Source organism: Sorex araneus, chromosome 1 (assembly GCF_027595985.1).
Source record: "Sorex araneus isolate mSorAra2 chromosome 1, mSorAra2.pri, whole genome shotgun sequence".
NCBI lineage: Eukaryota > Metazoa > Chordata > Mammalia > Eulipotyphla > Soricidae > Sorex > Sorex araneus.
The window spans coordinates 66600771-66628711 of NC_073302.1; the positions used below are offsets into that span (position 1 = coordinate 66600771).

At 37.2% G+C, this 27941-nt stretch overlaps 1 protein-coding gene across 4 annotated transcripts in view; it reads right to left on the reverse strand.

Annotated features, from left to right (window-relative positions):
• RIC1 (RIC1 homolog, RAB6A GEF complex partner 1) overlaps positions 1-27941 on the reverse strand; it is a 101581-nt gene that overhangs the window by 23784 nt on the left and 49856 nt on the right. For all 4 annotated transcript variants that reach the window (XM_055124072.1, XM_055124075.1, XM_004600140.2 and 1 more), the window contains exons 8-16: positions 25914-26002; positions 14138-14282; positions 12798-12846; positions 11567-11719; positions 10125-10328; positions 4496-4534; positions 4087-4197; positions 3722-3811; positions 115-275 (exon numbers count right to left, since the gene is read on the reverse strand). In XM_055124072.1, coding sequence (XP_054980047.1) covers positions 115-275; positions 3722-3811; positions 4087-4197; positions 4496-4534; positions 10125-10328; positions 11567-11719; positions 12798-12846; positions 14138-14282; positions 25914-26002 — 1041 coding nt within the window. The remainder of the gene's footprint in view (positions 1-114; positions 276-3721; positions 3812-4086; positions 4198-4495; positions 4535-10124; positions 10329-11566; positions 11720-12797; positions 12847-14137; positions 14283-25913; positions 26003-27941) is intronic.

The following is a 27941-nucleotide window of genomic DNA, read 5'->3' on the forward strand; positions in this document are numbered from 1 at the left end:
GCTTTCCAAAAGAAACTAAACATAAAATTATAGCAATTGACTTTAGAAAATACAAAATAAGAGGCAACATGACATATTAAAAGCAAAAAGTGGCTTGCTATGTTATCTACTTACCCATCAAATTTTTTTTCAATACTGTAAAGGCATATTGAACAGTCTGCTCTAAATACTATGACCATGTCCCGGAAGACACTGAGTAGTAACGTTTCTGCTTGTGCTTTGGTGATGTGAGCAAAGGCATTGTCCAAATTTGATGTTCGTAAGTAAACTCTGAGCTGAACAAAAATAAAATAGTAAAATCAATATCCCTACTGTAAGATAATAGAAAGCACATGCTGATCTCTGCTCCCCATTCCTGAAATTTATTAAATGATAGCCGCATCTCTTGTTCTAAGCCCATCCCTAACACAAAGCTCCTAATACCCTTATAAATCTTGAAATGTTAAAACCACTAAAAGTTTCTTCTGTTCTAGTGAGGCAACTCTAAACAGGCTTCTGGATAGAGGCTGGTGATGACAAAACCATACCATTACTAGAAACCTGTGATTTTTAACACCACTACTCTCTCTCTCCCACTTCTCCAGTAAGAGGAGGGGCTAGGAATAAGTTATTATTTATGCCTACATAAAAGAGTCGCTACAAAGCTTCCAGGTGGATGAACAATATATCCACAGTGATCGAGTGATGCACCACAACTGCACAGGAATGGAGATCCTGTGCTTGGAACCCTTGGGAGGGTCCTGGATCTTGCCTATGTGTCTTTTCATCTGTATCCTTTATCATATTCATTAAGAAACTAGAAAACGGTAAGTTACATGAGTTACCGTGAGTTAATGTCAGACACCCTACCAAAATAATTGAACTAAAGGAAAGAACTGCCACCTCCCATCTATAGCCAGTTAGCCAGAAGCACAGGTATTTTTAACCTGGGCTTAGCACCTGAAGCATGCGGCTGGGTGGGGGTGGAAGCAGTCTTACAGAATAAAGTCCTTGATCTGTGCCAGGTATGACCCCACAACAAACAAAAGCAAGCATATCAGTAAAATTCTAACAATAGTCATTCCTATAAGCTTGACTTTTTTTTTTTTTTTGAGTTTTGTTTTGAGGCACAGCTGCGGACTGAACCTGGGCCTCCTGCATGCAAAGCATGTACTCCAGTCCACTGAGTTCTCTCTCCCACACTCATATATTTAACGTTTTTCCCCAAATTTACAGATAATGTCTAAAAGCTAAATTCTGAGAAAACTTTTTGACTGAGAAATCCTACGTTTTCTAAAAAAAGTTGTAACTGGAAATGAAAATCTCATTATGTAAAAATACCAAGTTCTTGATTTTAAAAATGAAATGTTAGAACTAGAGTGACAGTACAGTGGGTAGGGCGTTTGCCTTGCACGTGGCTGACCTGGGTCTGCTTCCCAGCATCCCATATATGGTCCCTGAGCACTGCCAGGAGTAATTCCTGAGTACAAAGCCAGGAGTAACCACTATGCATCGCTGGGTGTGACCCAAAGAGCAAAAAATAAAATAAAATATTGGTTTTGCATACATATGTATATAAATCTCAAAGTTTATATACACACATATATATACAGAGAGATACCTTGACACTAAACAAAAATGAGGGTAAGGAAAATCCTTCCATCAAGATGCTGAATCAGTTTTATTGGAGTAGAAAACCCCCTGAACTATTAAGGATGTTAATCAGTTACTGATTCCCCCAGTTTTCCACGCTAGTGATCCTACCCCCATATTATTTCATGGAGAAGAAAAGCTTTAACTTAGTCCCCAACTAAAATCACAGCAGATTAGCAATTGCAGTCCCACCCCGCCTTTTTTTTTTTAACTCCGCCTTTATCCTTTCCCATGTTTCCTCCAAAATGTATCGCCTTGTTACTATATATGTTTATCCCTCTTCCCTTCCGTTCTCTTGTCCTTGTGATGACTCTGGGGGTTGCACACATTAGGTTACGGTGCTTGTGCAATCAACCACACTACTCGCCACTGAAGATTGCATACTTTAGTAGTGGTTTTTGTACACACCTGACTGCAGAGATCAAATATATATTATATACATACATATGTGAAATTTTAATATTTTATATGTACTTTGATTTCAAAGTTTCTGTTCTAAATTATATACATGAGATTAAGTACAATGTAAGGAACCTCCCTGGCAGTGGTCAGGGACCTAGGGGCCATTGCCAGTGGAAATTTGGAGATCATGTTGGTGCAGCCTCAAACTTGGGGCTTGGCACATTTGCAGTATACTCTCTACCCCTTTGATCTATTTTCTCCAGCCTTAGTTTTCACTTTTCTGTCTCTACATTTCTCAATTTCCTGATACTTTTCTCCAATGAACTATTACTGTGATAAGAAAAATCAACGTAATTCTTTCCTTTTGAAAATAAAAATCATATATATACCGAGTGACATGAATCTTGGGAATAGCAATGATTTTTGTATGTTTTTATTTTTGATGAACTGTATCTAAAATCTTCCCTTAAGAAAATATATTTTGTGAAATTCAGTGGAGAGTGAAAAACACAAAGTACCATGAAATTCCAAGTTAACTGAAACAGAGCTAAAGTACTGTGATGTCAGACAGCAGCAGTTCTTGGTGTCTTGTTGGGAAAATGTGGTGGTTATGTCGGATTGAGAGCCTAATTGGCTGGTCCCAGTGCAAAGGCTAAAACTGAATACTTATAGTAAAAGCGAAAAATATAAATGAGGCTGTGGCTCAGAGCAAATCACTTAACTTTGCATCTGTGAGTCCCTGGGTTTCATTCCCAGCACTGCTAAGTTAATAAAGTAGTAACATTGAAAACTTTGCTTTTTTCCCTCCCATATATATATTTTCTTTGCTCATGTTCATGAGCCATTGTCTCAATGAATTTTGCTTATATAAAACTTATATATATAAGATTAAGATCATATACATGATTATATAAGATTATACATATATAAGATGTATAAAAGTTTCCTTAGTGTAGACAGTATTATTCAATTATTCATAATTTCTAGTTTTTTGAAAAATAAGTATTTACAATGTACTACTTAAGAAGTTACTGAAAATGAAACACCAGGCTAAAGTTACATGATTTTATATGTGTATATATATGATTAAAATTATATGATCACATGATTATATGTAAGATTAAGGTCATATATGATTACATATAGAAAATTATATATATTTACTTGGGGGCCACACCTGGGGGTGTTCAGGGCTTATTCCTGGCTCTGCACTCAGGGATCACTCTAGGTGGGTCTTTGAGGACCATATGCTATGTCAGGGATCAAATTCAGGGATCAAAGCCTACCCTTTTTCCACTCTCACTATGACTATCTTAAATTTTTCAAATTGTCATAGAATATAGAACTTTTAGGGGCTGGAGCAATAGTGCAGCGGGTAGGGCATTCGCCTTGTATGTGGCCGACCCAGGTTCGATTCCTCCGTCCCTCTTGGAGAGCCTGGCAAGCTACCGAGAGTATCTCACCTGCAGGGCAGAGCCTGGCAAGCTACCCGTGGCATATTCAATATGTCAAATACAGTAACAAGTCTCACAATGGAGTTTCTAGTGCCCACCTGAGCAAATCAATGAGCAATGAGATGACAGTGACACAGTGATTAGTTTTGCAACAGATTTCTAAAAATCAAAATCAACACATGTTCTAAGTACTGAAAAATAAAAAATTTATTATTTGTGAAAGAGATGCTTACCTCTTCTTGGCGGTCATTTATGTTATAACATGCAAGAACAATAAAATCATTCCACCAGGCTAAGCCACCTGTCACAATCATATTTTGCTCCTAAAAATAAAATAAAATATTTGCCTTGAATTTCAAAATTCTTCATCAAATAAGTCACTGTATCAATTACTTATTACTTAATAAGTAATTATTACTTTGTCAAATAAGTAATTTTACCAGAATTGACCCCTAAATTACAACACTTAAAAACATTTATTTGTAATGAAAAAAATTACTCTTTTTTTTCTAAGTTAATAATGGTTTTACTTTACAGTTTTCCTTATCATAGTTTCTCATTCTTTAGAAAATAAGTTTTTAATTTCAAAAAGACTAACCTGCGTAATGTTTCCAAAAAGTTTCCATTTTTTGGTGAGTAAGGAATAATGTGCAAAACCAAACTTGCCAACCACAGCAATATTCTGTCCAATTTTATCAATAGCTGAAAACTGATAAAAACAAATTAAGAATTCTTTCCTGCAAGTCTATTTACTTTTTATTAGGTATAAAGAGCTTAGTAATGTGTTAGACAAAGTATTACTGTTTGCTAAGTGAAATTAATTTTTAAAAACTAAATTAGATGTATAAGTTATATTTGATCACGGATTTTAATACAGATTAGCAATGTACAATGAATCAAAATCAGAATCTTTTTCTTTTATCAATACATCCAACTCAATTTCTAGAACACTTTATTATAGCAAATGCTATCCAATGAAAATTAACCCCAACAAAGTAACAACTCACCCGTATAGGCCAATTGCTCTCTAGATAGGTGCTGGAAATCTACAGAAAATAACATATCAATTTGGTAAGAGTTCTGAAATATATTTAAACTTAAAACAATCAAAATATTAACACCGCAAGATTCACTTTCATAACAATGTTTAAAATGCTCCCTAATATGGATGTTAATTGTAAAGTGCTTGGAATTTACCACTTTCATACCAGCAAATATTTCAACATCTCCTGTTCTGACCATTTCATTATAGATACTACATATCAATAAAAGATACTAATATCATTTATTTTGTCCTCTATACATACTTTTTTTCTTTTTCATTTTTGTTTTGGAGCCACATCTGGGGTTACTTAGGGCTTACTCCTACCTCTATACTCAGGAATCACTTTCTGGCTGGGCTCTGTAGACCAGATGTGGGATACAGGGATGGAATTCGGGTCAGCCACTTGCAAGGCAATCACCCTGCATTATCTGTCCAGCCTCTGTCTTCTATACATTTTTTTTGTTTTGCTTTCAATACTGGATACTCAATAAAAACAGACTACCAAAAGGTATTCAGAGAAGCAGCCAAGAACTAGTTAGTTGAATAGTTCATTTATTTGTGTATTTGAACCAAATGCAAGCTTATTTAATAAAATCAGAACTTTGGCAAGAGTTGTGTTTTTAAATAAAATACTTCTATCATTTATACATCCTGCAGATGTATAAGAAGTATTTGCTTAAAAATTCAAATAATACAAACAAGTACAAAGTTCAGAATAATATTCTCTTTATATCATCACTTGGGATTAACTTTATTTTTAATCTATCCCAAAGCAAGTATCTATATACATGGAACATTATATATAAACTCTTATTTCTGATTGGTGTGTTAAAATCATATATAAGAACTCTTAATACATAATAAATATTAACTCTTTATCTGCAACATAATGTACAATTTTGGCATCACTTTAACAAAAATTTCAAAATAAAAGGTATCTTTGTGAGGGCTGGAAATTGTTGAACAGATTGAGCACATACTTTGCACGCAGGAGGCCTGGTTCAATCCCCTGCGTATGGTCCCATGAGCACCCCTGAGAATGATCTCTGAATACTGAGTTGGTAGAGGCCTCTGAACACCACCAGGTATATCCCACCAAAAAACCAAGAAGAGTCCTTGGTGAAATATCAATGTAGATTTAGCTTCATTAAAGATTCACTAGAATCTCAAATTCTAACTTCATTAAAGACTGAATGCTCTCCTAGCCAACTGACTAGTTTTCACAACCATGGAGTGAAAATTAAGAGAATGACAGGGGAGAATCTTCTGTTCCTGGAACAAGAGACACTTCTACTTGTTAAAATTTGTCTTCCTTTTACTCAAAGAAATAAATATTTCAAAAGTAAAAGCAAAGTAAACACAGTGTCTTTGTGCAATGTGAAGATGAATCAAAAATTATATTAAAGTTGGGGCTTGAGCGATAGCACAGCGAGTAGGGCATCTGCCTTGCACGCGGCCGCCCCAGGTTTGATTCCCAGCATCCTATATGGGTCCCCTGAGCACCGCCAGGGGTAATTCCTGAGTGCAGAGCCAGGAGTAACCCCTGTGCATCTCTGGGTGTGATCCAAAAAAAATTATATTAAAGTAGTATGCAGGAGCATACTATTATCTTGAAAAAACTAAATCATTATGCTGTTAGATTCATCTTATCTTATAAATCAACCTGCAATCTAAGTAAATTAATAGCTTTCAGTACATCTGAAAGTTCTTAATTGCAGTGCTGGCTTATGAAGGCCTATTTCACAAAATTTCAGATAACAATGTTATAATAAATGCTTGAAGAACGTTTACTTTGCATCTTAAAACATATGCTATACCACTCAGGCCCATTAATAAAATTCAATATCCCAGGTGAAATTAACTCAGAAAAATTGATCAAGAAGCAAAAATAAAAGCTGAAAACTGCTTTATATAGGAAGCTGTAAGGGAAGTTTTTGTAGATGTAGCACTGCACTATCATCCTATTGTTCATCGATTTGCTCGAGCGGGCACCACTAATGTCTTCATTGTGAGATTTGAGTATCCCGCCCTCACGGCATAGACTGGCAATCTACCTGTGGCGTATTCAATACGCCAAAAACAGTAACAAGTCTTCTGTAGATGTAGAAATACATAATCACCTGAAGATACCTGTGTATAAAAGAATCAGACACCCATGACATTAGAAAGAAACCCCTTGTCTCTTTCATGTGTGGTGTCATATTTGTGGAATATGTGAGTGGATATGGAATCTTGCTGCCAAAGAGAATTCCAACATGAAGAATTTCTAATTGTGGAAACCAGGATAAATCTTACCATACAAGGAAACTCTGAAGAATATCTACTGGAGAAAAGTTTATTCTGTTTCTCCAGAATTATGTAAAAGTGCTCATCACAGAAAATTTATTTTCAAATATCAAACTAACTTTAAATGAAGCCTTACTTCTAAAGCAGTTTTGTGTTTGTAATGCTATCAGAATAGGAAATTTTTATTTTCTACTTAGGTCACCTTTACTGACCAATGTGCCACTGAGAATAAGAAATGGCAGAAGGAAAGAGAGACAGCTAGTGAACAATGAACAAACTCATGCACGACTGCATTACAATGGTACAACAATCATGCTATATACTGGGAAGCTGAGTGCTAAGGTACAGAATCTCTACTCTTAACATCTTAGAACTTCTCATTCTGTCAAAATTCCTGAAGCACCTGTTCCCCATTAAAATTATTCTGAAAAAAAAAAAAAAAGCAAAAAAAGAAACCTCGTGCCCAGCTTGGTCTATTTTTATTAATAACTGGTAAGACTGTGAGAGGTATCCATCTGGTAGATTGATCAATGCCAAATGTCAACCCTGGTACACTTGACATTGTCGAAATGAGAGCAAATTGCTTATAAATGAAATTTCTTTTTTTTTTTTAAATTCTTTTATTAATTCACCATGTGGAAAGTTACAAAGCTTTCAGGTTTAAGTCTCAGTTATACAATGCTCAAACACCCATCCCTTCACCAGCGCACATATTCAAAATTTCCTTTAAAATATTCTGTTGTGCACTGGTGGAGGGATGGATGTTTGATCATTGTGTGACTGTAACCCAAACATGAAGCTTGTAACTATCTCACAGTGATTCAATAAAATTAAAAATAAATAAAAAAAATAAAATTTCTGTTGCTACCTCTAACACAATGATATTTATCTCAGGTGCGTATATCACACATTTTTGTGAAGCTTGTTTTTTCCAAAGAGGTAAACTACAAAACCAGCATTTTGAGATCACGGATGATACCGAGTTACATACCTTTTAGAAATTAATGTTTATATCACCTAAAATATTGAAGGTAAAATAAAAGGCAATCCAAGAAGAAATATAACTTAAAACCATCAAAGACTATTTTGCTTTTTCATTTTAAAAAAAATTTCACATTATTTGTGCTCTGTAAGAAAACTACTTTCAAAACGTAAAGAAATTATAGCTAGCAAAATTCAAAGTAAATAAAGCACCATCACTACAGTACTGCTGAGTTTACTACTTCTGACAAGTATGAATTTGTGCTGTTTTAGTTCAAGGGAAAAAACATAATTGCAGACTCTTCTGGTCAAGAAAATAATAAGCATAAGATAGAAGACTTAAACAAACAAAAGATCCAGTAGTCTAGAGAAGAAACATACAGTGCAGCGGAATTAGTTGGAGCTCATCTGATGAACTCTAAGCTGTACAAGAAGCGAAAAGTTATGAATCATGCAAAGTCACTCTGGTGGAGAGAATGGGACACTAATCCTAGACAAGAGCTTATGTTGGAGGGATAATTAAGCAACGACCCACGGTTCTTTCAGGGATGCATTACTAGTGGCTACAAAGCCTGGAAGATAAAGTGTTAGCATTAAATGGAAACTAAACTACCACCATGGGCCTGCATTGAATCAAATGGCAGGAATGCCAGGAAACAAAAGTTATGGTTGCTCCAAGCATAATCATTGCCAAAAAGGCACATTCTAAGTTTTAAATAGCGGTGTATGACTTAACATTTTGTATGCAGGTTTTAAAAATAAGTTAGACTGTCATAATTTATATTACAGAAAAGGTAAGTCTGCCACTACTCTTTGTGACCCTGGGCAAGTCACCTAACTTCCCTGAACTTATTCCCTCGTGTATGAAATCCAGCTGGACTCTATGATCCCTACGGGCCTTCTAGCTCTAATTCTATGAGTTTACTACAATTTAATTGACTTGGGAGTATAGCTCAAACACTAATTTTAAGAGAACTGAAAAAATTAGGTAAAACTGAGTTAAACAAATTCATCTTTCTGAATATTTTTAATAGCTTAAAAAAAACCCAGAAGAATCTTGTTATTTATTTTGTCTAAAGTCATATTCAGTGTTATATATTTCAAATATGGGATAATTCATAAATGTTTAAGAATCACTGAATATTTTAGCTGGAAGGAAATTAAGTTTTTGTTATTGCCTGATGGATTTTTTAGTTCCAGACCTACCTTCTTTGATCCTCTGCTCTACTTGGCTCTCTGGCAACACAGACCTGTCTAGGCAGAACTGGCATTGATGCTAGGTCAGTGTAGAATGAATAGTTCAAAGTATGGGGAAATGAAAATAGCAGAGAAATGGCTATAGGAGAGAAGGGAGCAGTGGAAAATTTTAGTCAAGAAAGTAGCTGATGCAGTTTTATTTAATAATTGTTACTAATTATAAAATGGTATGCATATTGTTTGATTTTATGAATTTATTAATGTAAATTAAGCACATTTTTCTTTGATGTATACCACATGTCAATTTAAGAGATAATGCTCTTTAATTTTTCACACAATCACCATTCTTCTGTCTCTCAATATTGCTAAAGTCAACTGAAAATAACATGAGAGCTGAAGTAAGCTAGTAAGGTAAAGTATAGAATGTAGAAGGAAGGAAAGAATTATAGAAATAACAACTAACTGAAAGGAATTAATTTAAGAGTAGGTGCTAGTGTACCTAAAGGCAGTATGGTATCCAAGAAAGGGAAAGAAAACATCCAGGACTTTGAAATTGTGTATAAAAGCTTCAAGTTAATTTTATTTGATATCAAAATTCAGAATTAATTTCCATGTTAAATGACAATTTTCAAAATTGCTATTCAAAGTTTTACCAGAACCAGTAAATAATCTGGAACAAGATTAATAATAATGTTACTAACAATAAAGTTCTAGACTGATCACAAGTTTACAACTTGGATTCAGAGTCAGTTAATTAACTTCAATGTTTCTCCATTAGGACTAGAAGGTCAGCAACACTTCTTGTGAAATTACTATATTTTTGCTTATGCAAATACCAAGAACTAAATATTTAACAAAAACTGGGGTGGGAGGGAGTTGGAAATAAAATAGACAATTCTGTACAAGAAGAGGGCAAAACTTAAGCTTTCAGCTTCTGAAACTTCACTACTAATAGCAGGTGGGTCTCTATCAACTGGAAAGGAAGGAGAAGACAAGAATACAAGAACAAAGAAGAAATGCAGGAGACAAGACCATGAAAAAGACTTTTCTAAAGCAACAGATGAAACATTAAAAATCTAATTTAAAAATCTTAACCAAGGACTAAGTCAACAGTAACTAACATTTACCTGTACAACATGCCAATGCCGGTGTCCAAGTAAAGTGCTTAACCCCTGAGACTCTGAACTGCCATCTGCAAATGGGTTCTTCTCCGGCCTGGATTTACGCTCGGAGCATGTGGAAGAATTCCTGGGATTCTGTGCTTGTGAGGCCTCTCCACAGTTCAAGTACAAGCGGTCCTCCCCTTGAAGCAGCACTTGCTCTTGATTACTCTGGATGAAGGATAAAAGAAGCAGAATAGCAGAGGAAGAAAGCAACATAATCATTAGGTAGGGAAAGCTAAGTTATATGTCCATTTCATTTTTTCAAATAAGATACATATCAGATGTGTCAGTATTGAATTTTCCTCACAGAGGACAAAATATATAATGAATTGGTACTCTATTACATTTCAAGGAAACAGGCAATATTTTAATGATTAGTTCTCATCATAAATAACATTTTCATTAGAGTCTATTTTATCATGTAGATTCAAAACAGGCCCAGATTTTAACTGATTAAATGAGACACTGAATATAAATAACCTCACTGTCTCAGTAACAGTTTTCAATAGACCAGTCCATAGAGCAGTGTCATTACACAGGTTTGCTAAAATATTCTAAAGCCCTCTGGCAGTAGATATTATGACATGTATTCTAACATGCAACCCATTCTATTATTGTACATTAATAACATATTACAGCTTCATCAAACATGAGTAGTTCATATGAACTACTCATATGAACTTGGGGAAGTGTTCCCAAAGCAAGTTCTAAGACATATTTTCTCCAAGGTGTTATTTTAAAATTTACAAATAAGCTTGGGAAACACTGATTTTTATAGATCAACTTCTGGATTCATTAGCATATTAGAAATTCTGGAGTTTCATAATAAAGAAGTCACTCAGAAGCTAGGGGGTAGGAGACAGTGATTAGGGACTGGAGGACCCCAAGTTTCCCTGGATTTGGCCCTGGGGGTCCCCAGCACCACAAGGGTGACTGGGGTAACCCTCTGCAGTACAGGATCCTCAGAACTTTGCACTGAAAAACGCTGGTGGGGCTCCTGAACTTCCTGAGCACTTTTGGAGCACCCTCCTCCCTCAAAAAGAAAAAAGAAAAAAAATAAAGAAATTTCTACAGCTTTAACACTTATACTTCACATTTACATGACAATAATTTTTAAAAAATCCTGTAAACCTAAGTGATACTTCTCATGAAGAGTTCCCACTAAGAAACTTTAGGAAATGTTATTCAGATGTTTGTAGCCACAGAAAGCTTAAAAGGCTGAATTCATCTTTTGCATGTGGGAAGCCCAGCTTTGATCCAAAGCACTACTGAGAGAACTCTGAGCCTGACAATGCTGGAAGTGATGCCAAGTACTACCAGAAGTGGCCACAAAATGCATGTAATAAATAAAAGTCTGATATTCTCAAATAAAAGCTATTGAAATAGTTATAATGAAATAAACTTACCATACAAGGGTTTGCAGTGAGTACACTCTTAATAAACTGGAATAGCAGAATACCAGGCTGTTTAACTATACTCTTCGGGTCAGATTCAATTTCAGTATTTTGAGGCCCAAATCCACTGATAACCCATAGGTGATAGCCTTCTGCACCCCAGCTCTTGAGAATCACAGAAAGAGAGAAGGTAAAAAAGCAAAAATCAAAGTAGTAAAATATTTATCTTTCCCTAGTATTAAATACTCAAATCCTAAAGTATTGCATCAGCAGCATCATTAGTGAATCCTTAAGAAACCATAACAAACAATGCTGACAAGAATAATTTTTTATCTCTGTTCCATCTTAACTATCTCCTTGGAAACCACCAATCATACTGTTTTCTACCTTAAGTAAAGACTACATATTAATTTAGCTCTAAATACTAAGAAATGCAATTTAAAATTAAAATTAAATTTTAAACTGTTTCACAAATATACTTGTGTGCCATTTCACATTAGGTCAACAATGAACCACAATGACCATATAGCTTATGTATAGACTGGGCTGAAATATCTAGGCCTGTGCAATCACACTGTGATATTCGCACAATGACAAACTCACCTAATGATAAATTTCTTAAGTATCCCTATCTCTAAGCAATGTATGACTGTACAAAGATAATCCTTACAAAGGAATACCTAGGTTACCTAGATGAAGACTGACCAAGATGCACCCAAAACAGAGGTAGTTTTATATAAAGCAAAGAAAAGGCATTGAAAGCTATGAGACTATGTAGCTATTCATTCCATGCTAGGCTATCATTTTATTGTTAATTACTTTGGCATTCTGTTTGGTTTCTCAGGGTATCTGTTTCTTCTTCTGTAAAATGAGAAGGTTCAGATATGATCTTTAAGTCCAGTTGATTTTAAGATTCTATAACTAGATTCCATTGTAGGTTGTTGTTTGAGATTTTAATAACTCCCATTCGGTTAGACCAAGAAAATAGTAATGGAGGTGGAGGATTATATGTATATATGTATATGAATTACTGCAAAATATCAGAATCTTAATAAGGTTTTTCTTTCATATGAAAATAGTTGGATAAACTAGATGTGTTCTGGCCGGAGAGATGGTTCAATAGACTGAGCACAAACTTTGCATGCAGGAGTCCCAGATTTGATCCCTAGTACCCTCCCCCCAAAGGGAAAAATATCCTAGTTTTTCACAGTTTATCAATTTTTTTTTAATTCAAAGTACTTACCATAGAGTTAATCTTAAGGGGATCTTTTTTGGTACCATCAGAACTGTAACTGAAACAGAACAGAAAAACAGGTAAGATTCTACTAATTTTATGTAATACTGAACTTGGCAAAAATAAAATTTTATTCTTTCAAGACAGAAATAAGGAACTGAGGAAATCAAAGGACTGGAAGGTCTTGAGTTTGATCCTCAGCACTACAGGGTTCCCTGAGTTCCATCAGGGAGCAATACCTGAGCATCAAGGTGCAAGTAGCCCCAAGCATTGCCAGGTGTGACCCCAAAACCCAACCCCCTGCAAACACCTAAACCAACCCTCCCAAGTCCAAATAATAAACAATAATGCAGAAAATATATGATGGCAGGTTTATACACCTAGGTACATCACTGAGACAGTCCTTTTACGTCCCAAATAGCTACTTGAAAGCTCAGGTGGCTTGAGAATGTGCTCATTTTGCTAAGCCTGGGGTTCAGAGTGGTATAAGATGGGTGTGATCGCTGGAGTGATCGCACATTAGGTAGGGTATTTGTCTTGCATGCAGTCAACCTGAGTTTGATCCCCAGAATCCCATATGGTCCCCTGAGTCCACCAAGAATAATTGCTGAGCCAGGAGTAATCCCTGAGCATCAACGGGTATAATCTAACCCCCTCACCACTACCACCAAAACAAAATAGCAGTATAGCAGCAAAATAGCAGCAGTATATATGGGTAGAGGTATCAACCTTCTCCTATCAATCTACTTAATTAACCAACAGAATCTTGATGAGATAATGTCATTTCAATGTCTTAGTTATTATAACATGGCTTACTGCTTCAATTAGAAGCAGGTTTCTTGAAGGAAGAACCATGTTTAATTTAAACTTTTTTGGGGGGTGGAAGGGTGAGCTTTTTCACCACCAGGGTGAAACACCTGGTGGTGTTTCCTGGCTCTATGCTCAGTAAAGAGTGACCCCTGGCAGTGCATGGGGGAGCATATGTGGTGTTGGGGACAAAACCCATACATATAAGTGAAGAGTTAGCAATATCAGCTAAGTATCTTAAACCCTGTACTATCTCTCCAGTCTGACTTAACCAAGAATCTAACATGACATTCAGCAGAGGTTCAATAAAATGAATTTTTACTGAGTAAACTGTTGGCTTTAAAAGGATGTTTGGAGAATCAATGTATTTTCAACAAGTTAATTCTGAACATACAAACTGTTTTGGGACAAGTCAAATAAGGCTAAAGATAACCTGTATGGCACAAAGTTTTTATGTTGTAAGTGTGCTTGCATAGGGAGGCGAAATACTGCCTGGGTGAGGTGAAATTATTTTATCTAAAATCTGTATACATTAGACTCACGCAAATTCTCCACCAAGTGTACAAATCAGCTGGGCTCCAAACACACTCCATAAAGAAAGGCCTCCATACTCCCAGGTCACTATCACAACACTATTGTCAGGAGACCATCGGACCAATTTAACAGCTCCTGTTTTGTTCCATATGTCTGTTAAGAAATTGAAAGAAAGCAGAAGTTAAGAAAAAGGAGAGATTACTAAAATACTAAATTACAGAAACCCAAAACTGAGAGGCCGATAAGTGTGGTCACTCGACCTCATACCTCTTCATCCTCAGCAATGGAAAACAAATTATCTAATGCTTCCTTTTCAGCAGGTCTGACTTTAGGGGAGAGACTCTCCAAACAATAATAGTGAGTTTCGTTGAAATATTGTATGCAATCAAAGTGAAAGTAAAGTGAAATTTATTAGTTACACAGGCGGGGGGGGGGGGGGGGCTTAGGGTGGGGGGGGCTAGGGGTGTGGGGGGGTTAGGGGTGTGAGGGGGTGGGGTGGAGCTATACTGGGATTCTTGGTGGTGGAATATGAGCACTGGTGAAGGGATGGGTATTCGAGCATTGTATAACTGAGATTTAAACCTGAAAACTTTGTAACTTTCCACATGGTGACTCAATAAAAAATTAAAAAAAAAAAAAAGAAGAAGGAGAGAAACATTTTTACAACTTGTAACTTTAAACTAGAATAGGAAAAAAAGCATTCAAATAAATGAGGTTGCTTAGTTCATTAAGGAATATATATGTGGTGTATAAAAAAGTGAAGGGAACAGACAATGTCCAGTGAAAACAACCCTTAAGACTAATGACAGAAATTATCAAAGTGCAGCTCTCGGACCTTGCCCCCTGTGGAAGAGCGCTCAGATTCCCCTGCGGCCACGGCCTGGGGCCGCGGAGACCCCAGACCCCGGCCGTCTCGCACCTCTGAGTCTCCCTGCAGCGGGCCTGACCCCTCCCATCTCTACCAGGTGATTGGCACTCTCCCTCTCGGACCCTGCCCCCTGTGGAAGAGCTCTCGGATCCCCCCGCGGCCACAGCCTGGGGCCCCCGAGACCCCAGACCTGGTCGTCTCGCGCCTCTGAGTCTCCCTGCAGCAGGCCTGACCCCTCCCATCTCTATCAGGTTGTAAGAGGCGTGTCCACACGAAAGGGGGCGTGGCCTCCTTCTGGAGCGGCCGAAGATATTTTTCCCACTCAATGCATTGTGCTCTGGCCCTAATCGATAGAATCTATCCCTCTGAAGAATACCCTGGTCATCTTAGTCACTATATGTTAATAGTCAACTGACCTAGCCTATCCTCATTTCACAAAGACTGTTAATGAACTCATCGAGCCGCACATAGAGTCCTTTGTAAAAAGATCATAGCCCCACGCTTTCTCTTCAGACCCCTCTCAAGCTAAGGAGAGCGCCTAATAGTAAAACTCATATCAACATGAAGAAACAGCGAAAATCCCCACCACCAGCAGAGATGGAAGGGAGGATCTCTGCAACCCCAGCAATGACTCCCCAGAAATATAGTCTTCTCTCTGATAAAGAATTCAGAGAGGAAATCGTGAAGATGGTTGAAGAACTAAAAGCAACTATGGAGCGAACATCCAATAAATTAAGGGAGAATATGGATGCAGCATTGGAATGATCCACCAAGATAATCCAGGAAGAAATGAGAGCAGAAATTTCGAAGCTACGAACAGAAGTGACACAATTAAAAGAATCGATAGATGAAATAAAAAACTCAGTAGGAGCCCTTAACAGTAGAATGACTGCTGCCGAAGAAAGAATCAGCGATCTTGAAGACGAGCTGCAGAAAGCATATAGGCAACAACAAATAATGGCAAAAGACCTCAAAATGGCTCTAGAGCGAATTAGAGTCCTAGGGGATGACCTCAAGAGAAACAACATAAGAATCATTGGAGTACCAGAACCACAGGGGACCAATCTTAATGAAAAAAACACAATTAAAGACATCATTACTAAGAAATTCCCAGAGCTAGAAAATATGGACATCCAGATCCAAGGAGTCTGAAGGGTACCAGCTAAAAGGGACCCAAATAAAAAATCCCCAAGGCATATCATAGTCAGAATGATGGATGCTATGGATAGAGACACAATACTGCAAGCAGCAAGATCAAAGAAGGAGATCATATACAAAGGAGCACCCCTTAGATTCACAGCAGACCTATCAGAAGAAACCTTCCAAGCCCGAAGACAATGGTGGGATATAGTGAAAAAACTCAATGAAATGAATGCCTCACCAAGAATACTTTACCCGGCTAAACTCTCAATTAAACTTGAAGGAACCATACACTATTTCACGGAGAAACAACAGCTCAGGAACTTCATAGACTCAAGACCAAATTTAAAAGAAGGACTCAAAGGGCTAATATAAGACAAGGAAAAAGACCTATAAGAACAACAAACCCTACAGAAAAATGGCACAAAATCCCATGACAATAACTTCTCTTAATGTTAACGGTCTAAATGCACCAATCAAGAGGCACAGAGTGGCAAAATGGATTCGGAAACTAAACCCAACTTTCTGCTGCCTACAAGAAACACATCTAAATAGTCAGAACAAACACAGACTCAAAATCAAAGGATGGAAAACAATCCTGCAAGCAAACAGCTCCCTCAAAAAAGCGGGGGTGGCCATACTAGTATCCGACAACATAGATTTCAGGCTGAAAAAGATTAGAAGGGATAGCGAAGGTCATTTCCTATTCATCAAAGGATATGTACAACAGGAAGAAATCACACTATTAAACATATACGCACCTAAAGAACGACCAGCTAAATACTTAAAAGAACTCCTAACAGAATTCAAGGAGGACATAACTAGCAACACGATAGTAGTAGGAGACTTCAACACTGCTTTATCACCTCTGGATAGATCGACAAGAACAACACTCAGCAAGGAAACAATGGCTCTGAAGTAAGAAATGGAAGATTCAGGGCTAATAGACCTATACAGGGCTATATACCCCAAAAAGAAAGAATACACATTCTTTTCCAGCGCACATGGATCATTTTCCAAAATAGACCACATTCTGGGTCACAAATTATACCTTAATAGAATCGGGAAGATAGAAATTGTATAAACTATCTTCTCAGACCATGATGCACTGAAGATGGAAATTAATCACGCACAGACGTGAAGAACCAAATCAAACACTTGGAAATTAAACAACTCACTACTGAACAATGAGTGGGTCACGAAGGAAATCAAGGAAGAAATAAAAAAATACCTTGAAACAAATGAGAATGAAGACACAAGCTACCAGAACCTATGGGACGCAGCTAAAGCTGTATTAAGGGGAAAATTTATAGCTCTGCAAGCTTTCCTCAGAAAGGAAGAAAGGGCCTATATAGATAGCTTGGCTTCGCAGCTGAAGATCTTAGAAGAGGACCAGCAAAAGGAACCCAAACCAGATCGAAGGAAAGAAATAATAAAACTTAGAGCAGAAATTAACGATATAGAAACCCGAAAAACAATCTGAAAGATCAATGAAATAAAGAGCTGGTTCTTTGAGAAAATAAATAAGATTGATAAACCGCTAGCAAGACTCACGAGGAAAGAGAGAAAACCCTAATAAACCGAATCAGAAATGAAAAGGGGGACATCACAACAGAAACCAAGGAGATTCAAAAGATCATCAGAGACTACTTTGAAAGTCTGTATGCCACGAAACAAGAGAACCTAAAAGAAATGGACGAATTCCTTGATTCCTACAATCTCCCAAGACTGAACCAAGAAGACTTGAAATACCTGAATAGGCCCATAAATATCAAGGAAATCGAAACTGTAATCAAAAGTCTTCCCAAAAACAAAAGCCCAGGTCCAGATGGATTCACTGGCAAATTCTTCCAAACATTTAAAGACTTGTTGCCAGTTCTCCTCAAGCTTTTCCAGGAAATTGAAAAGACAGGAACCCTTCCGAACAGTTTCTACGATGCACATATCTCCCTAATACCAAAAGCAAACAAAGACACCACTAACAAAGAAAACTATAGACCAATATCCTTGATGAACACCGATGTGAAGATCCTCAACAAAATACTAGCAAACAGAATCCAACAACTCATCAAAAAGATCATACACCATGACCAAGTGGGATTCATCCCTGGGATGCAAGGATGGTTTAACATTTGGAAATCAATCAACATAATCCATCATATCAACAAAAGTAAAGATAAAAACCATATGATCATATCAATAGATGCAGAGAAAGCATTTGACAAGATCCAACACCCATTCATGATAAAAACTCTCACCAAAATGGGTTTTGGAGGAACTTTTCTCAAGATAGTCAAAGCCATCTACCACGAACCTATGGCAAGCATTATCATCAATGGAGAAAAACTAAGGGCCTTTTCTCTAAGATCGGGGACTAGGCAAGGATGCCCGCTCTCACCACTTCTCTTTAATATAGTACTGGAAATATTAGCAATAGCCATCAGGCAAGAAAAAGATATTAAGGGGATTCAGATTGGAAAGGAAGAAATCAAGCTCTCACTATTTGCAGATGATATGATACTATACCTAGAGAAGCCTAAAAGCTCTAGTAAGAAACTCTTAGAAATAATTGGCCTGTACAGTAAAGTCGCAGGCTATAAAATCAATACCCAAAAATCCATGGCCTTCCTATATGCAAACAACGAGACAGAGGAAAGGGACATGAAAAAAGCAATCCCGTTCACAATCGTGCCCCAGAAAATCAAATACCTTGGAATCAGCTTAACTAAAGAAGCAAAGGACCTCTACAAAGAAAACTATAAAACGCTACTCCATGAAATAAAAGAGGACACGAGGAAATGGAAACATATCCCCTGCTCATGGATAGGGAGAATAAACAGTGTCAAAATTGCAATACTCCCCAAAACATTATACAGATTTAACGCGATCCGTATAAGGATACCCATGTCATTCTTCAAAGAAACGGATCAAGCAATCCTGAAATTTATATGGAACAATAAACGCCCACGGATAGCTAAAACAATTCTTGGGAAAAAGATGATGGGAGGCATCACCCTCCCTAACCTTAAACTCTACTACAAAGCAGTAACAATTAAAACAGGATGGTACTGGAACAAAGGCAGAGCCGAAGACCAATGGAACAGGGTGGAATATCCCTACACACAACCTCAAATGTATAATCATCTAATCTTTGATAAGGGAGCCAGAGATGTGAAGTGGAGCAAGGAAAGCCTGTTTAACAAATGGTGCTGGCACAACTGGACAACCACATGCAAAAGAATGGGCTTAGACCTCGACCTGACACCATGCACAAAAGACAGATCAAAATGATTTAAAGACCTCAACATCAGACCACAAACCATAAGGTACATTGAAGACAAGGTCGGCAAAACCATCCACGATATTGAAGATAAAGGTATCTTCAAAGATGACACGGAACTAAGCAATCTAGTAAAAACAGATCAACAAATGGGACTACATTAAACTAAAAAGCTTCTGCACTGCAAAATATACAGTGACCAGAATACAAAGACTATCTACAGAATGGGAAAGGATATTTACACAATACCCATCAGATAAGGGGTTGATATCAATGGTATATAAAGCACTGGTTGAACTCTACAAGAAGAAAACATCCAACCCCATCCAAAAATGGGGTGAAGAAATGAACAGAAACTTTCCCAAGGAAGAGATACGAATGGCCAAAAGGCACATGAAAAAGTGCTCTACATCACTAATCATCAGGGAGATGCAGATCAAAACAACCATGAGATACCACCTCACACCACAGAGACTAGCACACATCCAAAAGAACAAAAGCAACCACTGTTGGAGAGGATGTGGGGAGAAAGGGACCCTTCTACACTGCTGGTGGGAATGCCGACTAGTTCAGCCCTTTTGGAAAACAATATGGATGATTCTCAAAAAACTAGAGGTTGAGCTCCCATTTGACACAGCAATACCACTGCTGGGAATATATCCCAGAGAAGCAAAAAAGTATAGTCAAAATGACATCTGCATTTATATGTTCATTGCAGCACTGTTTACAATAGCCAGAATTTGGAAAAAAAGCCTGAGTGCCCTAGAACAGATGACTGGTTGAAGAAACTTTGGTACATCTATACAATGGAATACTATGCAGCTGTTAGAAAAAATGAGGTCATGAAGTTTGCATATAAGTGGATCAGCATGGAAAGTATCATGCTTAGTGAAATGAGTCAGAAAGAGAGACAGACATAGAAAGATTGCACTCATCTGTGGAATATAGTAGACTAGGAGACTAACACCCAAGAATAGTAGAAATAAGTACCAGGAGGTTGACTCCATGGCTTGAAGGCTGGTCTCTCATTCTGGGCAACTCAGAGAAGGGAACACCAAGTAAAATGTGGTCGGAAGTCATGCGGGGGAAGGGTGATGTGTGCCACATGTAGACTAGAGACTGAACACAATGGCCACTCAACACCTTTAGTGCAAACCACAACACCTAATCAGAGAGAGAGAACAAAAAGGAATACCCTGCCATAGTGGCAGTGTGGGGTGGGGGGGGAGACGGGACTGGGGAGGGTGGGAGAGATGTTCGGTTTACTGGTGGTAGAGGATGGGCACTGGTGAAGGGATGGGTTCTCGAACTTTGTATGGGAGAAACATGAGCACAATAATGTATAATTCATTTCAATTCTTAATGTAATTTTATTAGATCAATAAAGTCCAGATTAAAAAAAAGGAAAAAAAAGAAATTATCAAAGTGCAGTTGTGGGAATGGCGGTGGTGGGAAGATGTGGACAAAAAGGGTATGTTGAATAGAAGTAGAGGGACAATGGCACTTTTGTGGTTAAACTATATCCCTAAAACATATAAACATTCACACTCTTGCTAACCATTTTTATCTCAATTAAAACATTAAGGCTGAAAAATATTGTGGAAAAATACAAGTTTAATACCTTTCTAGAAAAGAAAGCATGTTTTCCCCAAACATCTGAATGGTACAAATTGTCAGTCAGCTGAAATTAAACAGGTTTTTTTCCCACCAGAGAAGGGAAATTCTTGACCTTCCATATTATAGTGAAACTGTCAAAAAAGCAGCTAGCAAGAAACTGCTAATAACAAGCCCAGCAATACACAGCCTGGTGATAAAGCTCCAACTTTTGAGGTATGAAGTTACTAGTTCAACACCTAGTCCCAGACTACATGTCAAAGGTAATCCAAATGACATTGCTATTTGAGATTCTGTTGCTGAAGTCAAGTGTGCATCTGTAGTGAATCATAACTAGTTCACAAGCATAACTTCAATAAAGGATTTTTAGTATACAATCCCTGGTAAATACCACACTACAGTGTGCTACCCCACTGCAAGTACTACAACCCAGTGTGTGTGACCTCTGGTGAGTACCTCGATCCTGACCCTGGCCATGAGAGCAGAACAAAAACAAAATGGTAAGGGAAGGGGGAAAATAATGTTTGAAAAGGAAAAGAAAGAATAAAAACATCAGTCTTTTTTTTTAAAAAAAACAAATAAACCCAAAACTGTACTTTCCAATAAAAGCAGATACTTGGCCACTAAAGTTCTTCAATACAAGGATAAAAATAATTGTCAATTCAAAATTGTACACACCAAGTCAAGCGATAATTCAATCACAAAAAGAAATACATTTTCAAATGAAAAAAAAAAGTTTACCACCACAGAAACTTGACACTATTGGAAATTTAAAGGGATAAATGGTTTCAAGTGGATGACATAAGTTGTAAAAGAAATGATGAGCAAACTAACAGATACCCTAATGTTTAACTATAATTCTGACATGCTACACACCAGCTTCTTCCTTAAGGCTACTTAATTACAATAAATTTAGCTACATGCTCCCTACTTTTTTCTGACCCAAAACATCAGAAAATTTTATATTGTCTTACAGAAAGTGCTCTTTATATGGGAGCCTTTCTAATCTGAGGGAAGAATAGAACAGTTTAAAAAAAGTGCCCAATTACTAAAATGCACAGAGAACATAGTACAATATCAAATATATAGTCAAAAAGTAGTAAGATTCTACTGACTCTTACACACAACCTTAGGAAGGTCAGTGGAGAGAGAACAGTGATTCAATTGTCACATATGTACTATGTGCCTCTCATAAACTGAACTAGACTGCTGCAAATAGATACATTTTGAATGCCTACATTCCAGGCTTATCATCTAAAACAAGAAACTAAGGCCTACAAGCTACTAAGTTCAATAATGAATTAACAGCAATAAAGATACAGAGAAGAAAAGGAGGAAAGGGATTCTTTTCATTGTTGGCTGTTAGCTGGTATCGTTGCAGTCAGTCAGGGATCACACTTGTTGCTGTGTCCATGGACTGTGCCCAGGGACTGCACACTCATTATAGGGCTCACATGCTTGGTTATAGTACCCAGGGTGTTGTGAAACTGTTTTGGTTGTGGTATATTACACACAGATTTGTAGTGTAGAGGACACCACTCCACAGTGATGTGGGGCAGATGACTGAGCTTCACCTGTGAAAGCCACATAAATCTTGTGTCACACCCCTGGGTCCCAAAAATGGTATTTTATCAAGTTCATAAAGAGAAATTTCACTGGACAAATAGCACTGCATAATCCCTTAAGAACTGCCTAGAGTGATCCTTGAGCACCAAGCTCTAAGCAGGCAAAGTATTCATGTCAAAATATGTGGCATTTCAGGTGAAAAGAATACACTAAGAGTCAAGGATAACTCCCAATGGTGCACACAGGGTTTGGTAAAATTGTGTAAAAGTTAAAGAGTGCAGTTCTAACTCTGGGGAAGAGGGAGTCTCAGGGGTCTTCAAAGAACCATGAGGGCTTCCCAGAGATAACTGTTAAGAGAAATCCTGTAGACACCCACACCCCACAACCACCACCATGTGAGCTAATCAACTGGGCCCGCTTTACAGATTTAGGATTAAATCTCGGAAGAGATCAACTAGATGCAAAAATTCACTGACATGCCAAACTGCTGAAAATTTCACACACACTGGTATTTTGCCTGAGAACTCTGGGCTCTTCTCAGAGTGGGGCTGGGAAGCCTCCCCACAATTCAACCCTTCATATTTCTGAAAGCCCTGGCAGTCACACCCACATCCCACAACCCACAACTGCTGTGATATATACTTATGGCCCCAATAATATTCTGGAGTTGCTGGAGCATGCAGTCAGATTCCCAGCCTCAGGATACCACCAAATTCGACAATACTGACATCCCAGTAGCAGCACACCAAATGAGATGGGAGAGTAATATAGAAGCCCACTAAGCACAATAAATGAAAACATGAACACAGAAGGCTCAACTTTCAACAGATGCTTAATAAAACCCTCAAACAAGGACATATTGACCCCATGGTGAGATAGAAGCACTTTCATAAATTTTCTTTCATTGAAGCATTTTTTGATAATTTCATTAGCCATTCAGTTGTAACACGCAATATAAAGTACGCTATTTTGTGCCTGCTATGGGGGGAAAGCTTGGGGAGTGGTTGGGAAAACGGGGATATTGGTGTACGGAAGGTCACACTGGTGGTGGGATTGGTGCTGGAATACTGAGTAACTGTAACAAATGCATCATGAAAAACAGCAAATCACGGTGTTTATATAAAGAGGGAAAATAGCCCAAAATAAATTTTTTAAAGAGAAATATAATATGTAGTATCTATTAGATACAACTCCAGATACAACTATTAACTATTAACTCCAGGCAGTTCACAGTTACAACATTAGGTGGCACTATATTTATACTGATGATAGGAACTGAACTGCAAAGATATAAAACTGAGTGAAAATCAATGTGACACGGGAAATGCAAATTACTGCAAGCAATATAACCCCAAAATTTGAGAAATTATACCATATTGTTCAGGCAGAAATATTTTACTAGTAACAACTGGAATTTAATAATAAAATAAAATACTTTTCCATTTATGTGTACTATCTTTTTAAAATGCTACTAGTAGGATATAGATACTCATTTCACTCACCATGATACTTTCTATGTCCAACCATTACTACATTATTTAGACCAGTAGTTATCTTTTCTTTAATTATATATATTTTTAAATTATAGTGAGATACAGTTACAAAGTTGTTTATGATTGGATTTCAGTCATAAAATGTTCCAACACCTGTCCCTTCACCAGTGCACATTTCCCACCACCAATGTCCCCAGTTTCTCTTCTGCTGACTCTATGGCAGGCACCTCCCTCCTTCCCTCCTTCTCTCCCTCCCCCTCCCCCACCCTGGCCTTACGGTTTGCAATATAGATACTGAAAGGTTATCAGGTACATCCCTTTGCCTACTTTCAACAATAAGTTACTGTATTGCCATTCTGGTCCCTTCTCTATCCTAACTGCTCTTTGTCCCCCAGACACTCTGTTTTCCCTTGTCTTGGATATTAGTCTCATAATATATATGCATATATATATACACACACACACGTGTCTCTGTGTGTATATATATATATATGTATATGTAAAGTATATATATATAATCCCAAGAGTGCAGTCATTCTATATGTGTCCCGCTCCTTCTGATTCATTTCACTCAACATGATACTCTCCATGTCCATCCATTTATAAGCAAATTTCATGACTTGATTTTTTTTCCCCTAATGGCTGCGTAGTATTCCACTGTATCATAGTTTACTAGACCAGTAGTTTTCAACCAGAGATTGAAAACTGATCACAGGTATAAAAAGGTTAAAAAACATTGGTTGGATCCAACTTGTTAAAAAAGAAAATTTATTATTTAGTTTAATATAGAGGTACTGTGATAAAATTATAAGGACAGCAGAAAGGTAAAAAAACAGAAATAATGCCAGAAGGTCTGGTATATCACACAAGTCTGGTATGTCACACATGTGACAGAAGCTACTGGCTGATTAACTAAACATTTAATTCCATTCTAGTCTTTCCTTGTCTTTATAAGCCATAAAGGTCTTGAAAAGTTTGGAAAAGTCTAGAGTAGCTACGAGACAAATGAGGACCAATTAGACATAAATGAAATAGTTGGAGTAAGCAGGAGGTCAGGGATACTTCTGGGAAAACTTCCTAATCAAAAAACATATGCCAGTTTCCTTCTTTCTTCTCAATAAAGTAATGTTTGTAATACTGGAGTGACCTAATGCCTAATGAATGCCAATAATACTTTACCTTTGGATTTCTTACTTTTTGAGAGGATAAATCCTCTTTGTTTTAGCCATAGGAAATTGGGTCTTTCTATTAGTTTCAGTCTAAAGCACTTCCAATGAGACATAGTTTAAATTTAATTATATAAACAGGACACATTAAAGATCCATTATGCAGTTCAGACAGTTTTCTGTTTGTGGCTATTTAGAACTGTGCCTAGTCTAAAGTGGACTCTTTGTAAGTATTTGTTGAACAAATAAACTGAATATGTAGGCATAAAATTACAGAGGCAATGAAATCAGTTAAGAGGCTAGAGAAAGGAATACAAGGTCTAAACCTCAGTGACTATCAAAAGCACTAAATAGGTATCCCAAGAGCATCTCTAGTTAGACAAAAAAATCTTTGACTCAAAGATATTGTCAAATGTTCTAACAATGTTTATAACCTTAACCTACTTTCATGTAGTAATCTAGAAAATATTCAAGACATTTTGCAAACAAATTGGATTTAGTAAACCTTGAACTCTGTATCCATAATGAAAAATCTAAAATAAAAGTTAAGTTAGTGTATACATAATTTAACTTTAAATGAACATTCATTTCCTATACAACCAAAAAAGTTATTATAACCTGTGCATTACAAAAATATAAAAGAAGGTAAAGACTTACCAGGATATTGCTTTGCTGTTAGCTCCAGCTTATGTGACAGCAGCATAGCTCCAGTGGTGTTATCTATTGTGAATACCTGCACAGAACCACTGTGAAAAACAACTTTTTAGTAAAGGAAGAGATAATATAAAAAACACTACTAGAAAAACTATAGTGCCTTGCTTGTAGGTGTGTAAACTAGATAAAAACTGGAGGCTGTTGCATCCTTGGGCCCTAACATTGAACTATAATCCTCATTGTTCACCAGAAGTGACCGGCTAAACACTGCTTGGGAGCCCCTTACCATCGCAAAACAAAAACAAAAGGTTAAAATCCTAGACCTCCATTATTATAATTATAAATATTTTACATAGTTTTCTGAAGACAAACCCAGAATACTTAGAATAGTAGGTGTGGTAAGACACAAAACAGTACCAGACGATGCCCATGTTCTAGTTCCTGAAATCTGAGAATGTTACCCATGAGCAAAAAGAGAGTTTGAAAAGAAAGATTTGATGATTAAAAAACAAACAAAAAAACAAAACAAACAAACAAACAAAAAAACCACTGGAGGCTGGAGTGATAGTACAGTGGCTAGGGCGTTTGCCTTGTACACAGCCGACCTGGGTTCAATCCCCAGCATCCCATATCATCCCCCAAGCACTCTCAGGAGTAATTTCTGAGTGCAGAGTCAGGAGTAACCCCTAAGCATCGCTGGGTGTGACCCAAAAAGAAAATAAAAAAGTCCTGTAAAATAATCTCTAGTCATCATACACATCTGAACAAATGTATATTCTGTAATCTAACAAATACTGTGTTGAAATATCAAAGACATAAAAATTCTATTAAGGGTATTATAGTATTCATTATAGTACTGTGAATAACTGCAAGAAATGTAAAACAATCTGAATGTCTAGCAATAAGAAACAGGAAATATAAACTGTGGTATATTCATACACTAGCACAGAGGGTAGGGCGTTTGCTTTGCATGCGGCCTACCCGGGTTCGATTCCTCCGTCCCTCTCAGAGCCCGGCAAGCTACCAACCGAGAGTATCCTGCCCACACAGCAGAGCCTGGCAAGCTCCCCATGGAGTATTTGATATACCAAAAACAGTTACAACAAGTCTCACAATGGAGGTTAGTGGTGCCCGCTCGAGCGAATTGATGAATGGGACAACAGTGCTACAGTGCAATATGCCATACAGCATTCAAAATGAAAAGATCATAATCATATGCATTAAAATGAGTAACAAGAAGACAGATCAAAGAGTGAATGTGCCTGCTTTGCATGTGGGAGCTCTGGGTTCAATCCCTAGCACTGCATGATCCCCTGAGCACTGCTAGGAGCCTCCCAAGCACCAACTGGAAATAGCCCCTGAGCACTGCTAGATATGATCTAAAAAACACATTAAAAAAAAGAGTAAGAAACATGTATATGTAGTTTAATTGTTGTATGCAGTTAAAAATATTTAAAACACAGCAGTATAACAATGGCTTCTGTAATACTGCCAAAATGCTTTGGCGCTTAGATATTCTTCCATGAAAGAAGTCTTACACAGTTTTCCCATAGTCTTTTCGATCCATTTCCAGCAAAGTCCAAATGTCAAAGATTAAGACAATACCTAAATACAAAACCTACAATAATTAGCCAACTCTGCTTTAAATTCTTTTGTTTTAAACTGCATTTCATTTTTGATAATTTTTTGCTATGTTCTTTTGGTATTTAAGTAAATCTCTGGTAAAAATTTTACAAAGAACTAATACATACAAATTTCAAATTAGTGATTGCCCTGACAAAGAAAAGGAAATATGAAAGAGACAGAGCAGAGAATGAGGTCATCAGCACTGGCAATGTGCTATTTTCCACACTTGGTGATAAGTTATACTGATTTCACACAAATTTTTAAATACATTATTAAAATTAAATACAAGGTTTCTTTGCACACAGTTAGTGTCACTGGCTTACTCAGGATCATGCCTGGTGCAACTCGAGGGAACCATATGTGGTGCCAAGGGAGCAAATTGGGGTCAGCTGCATGCAAGGCAAG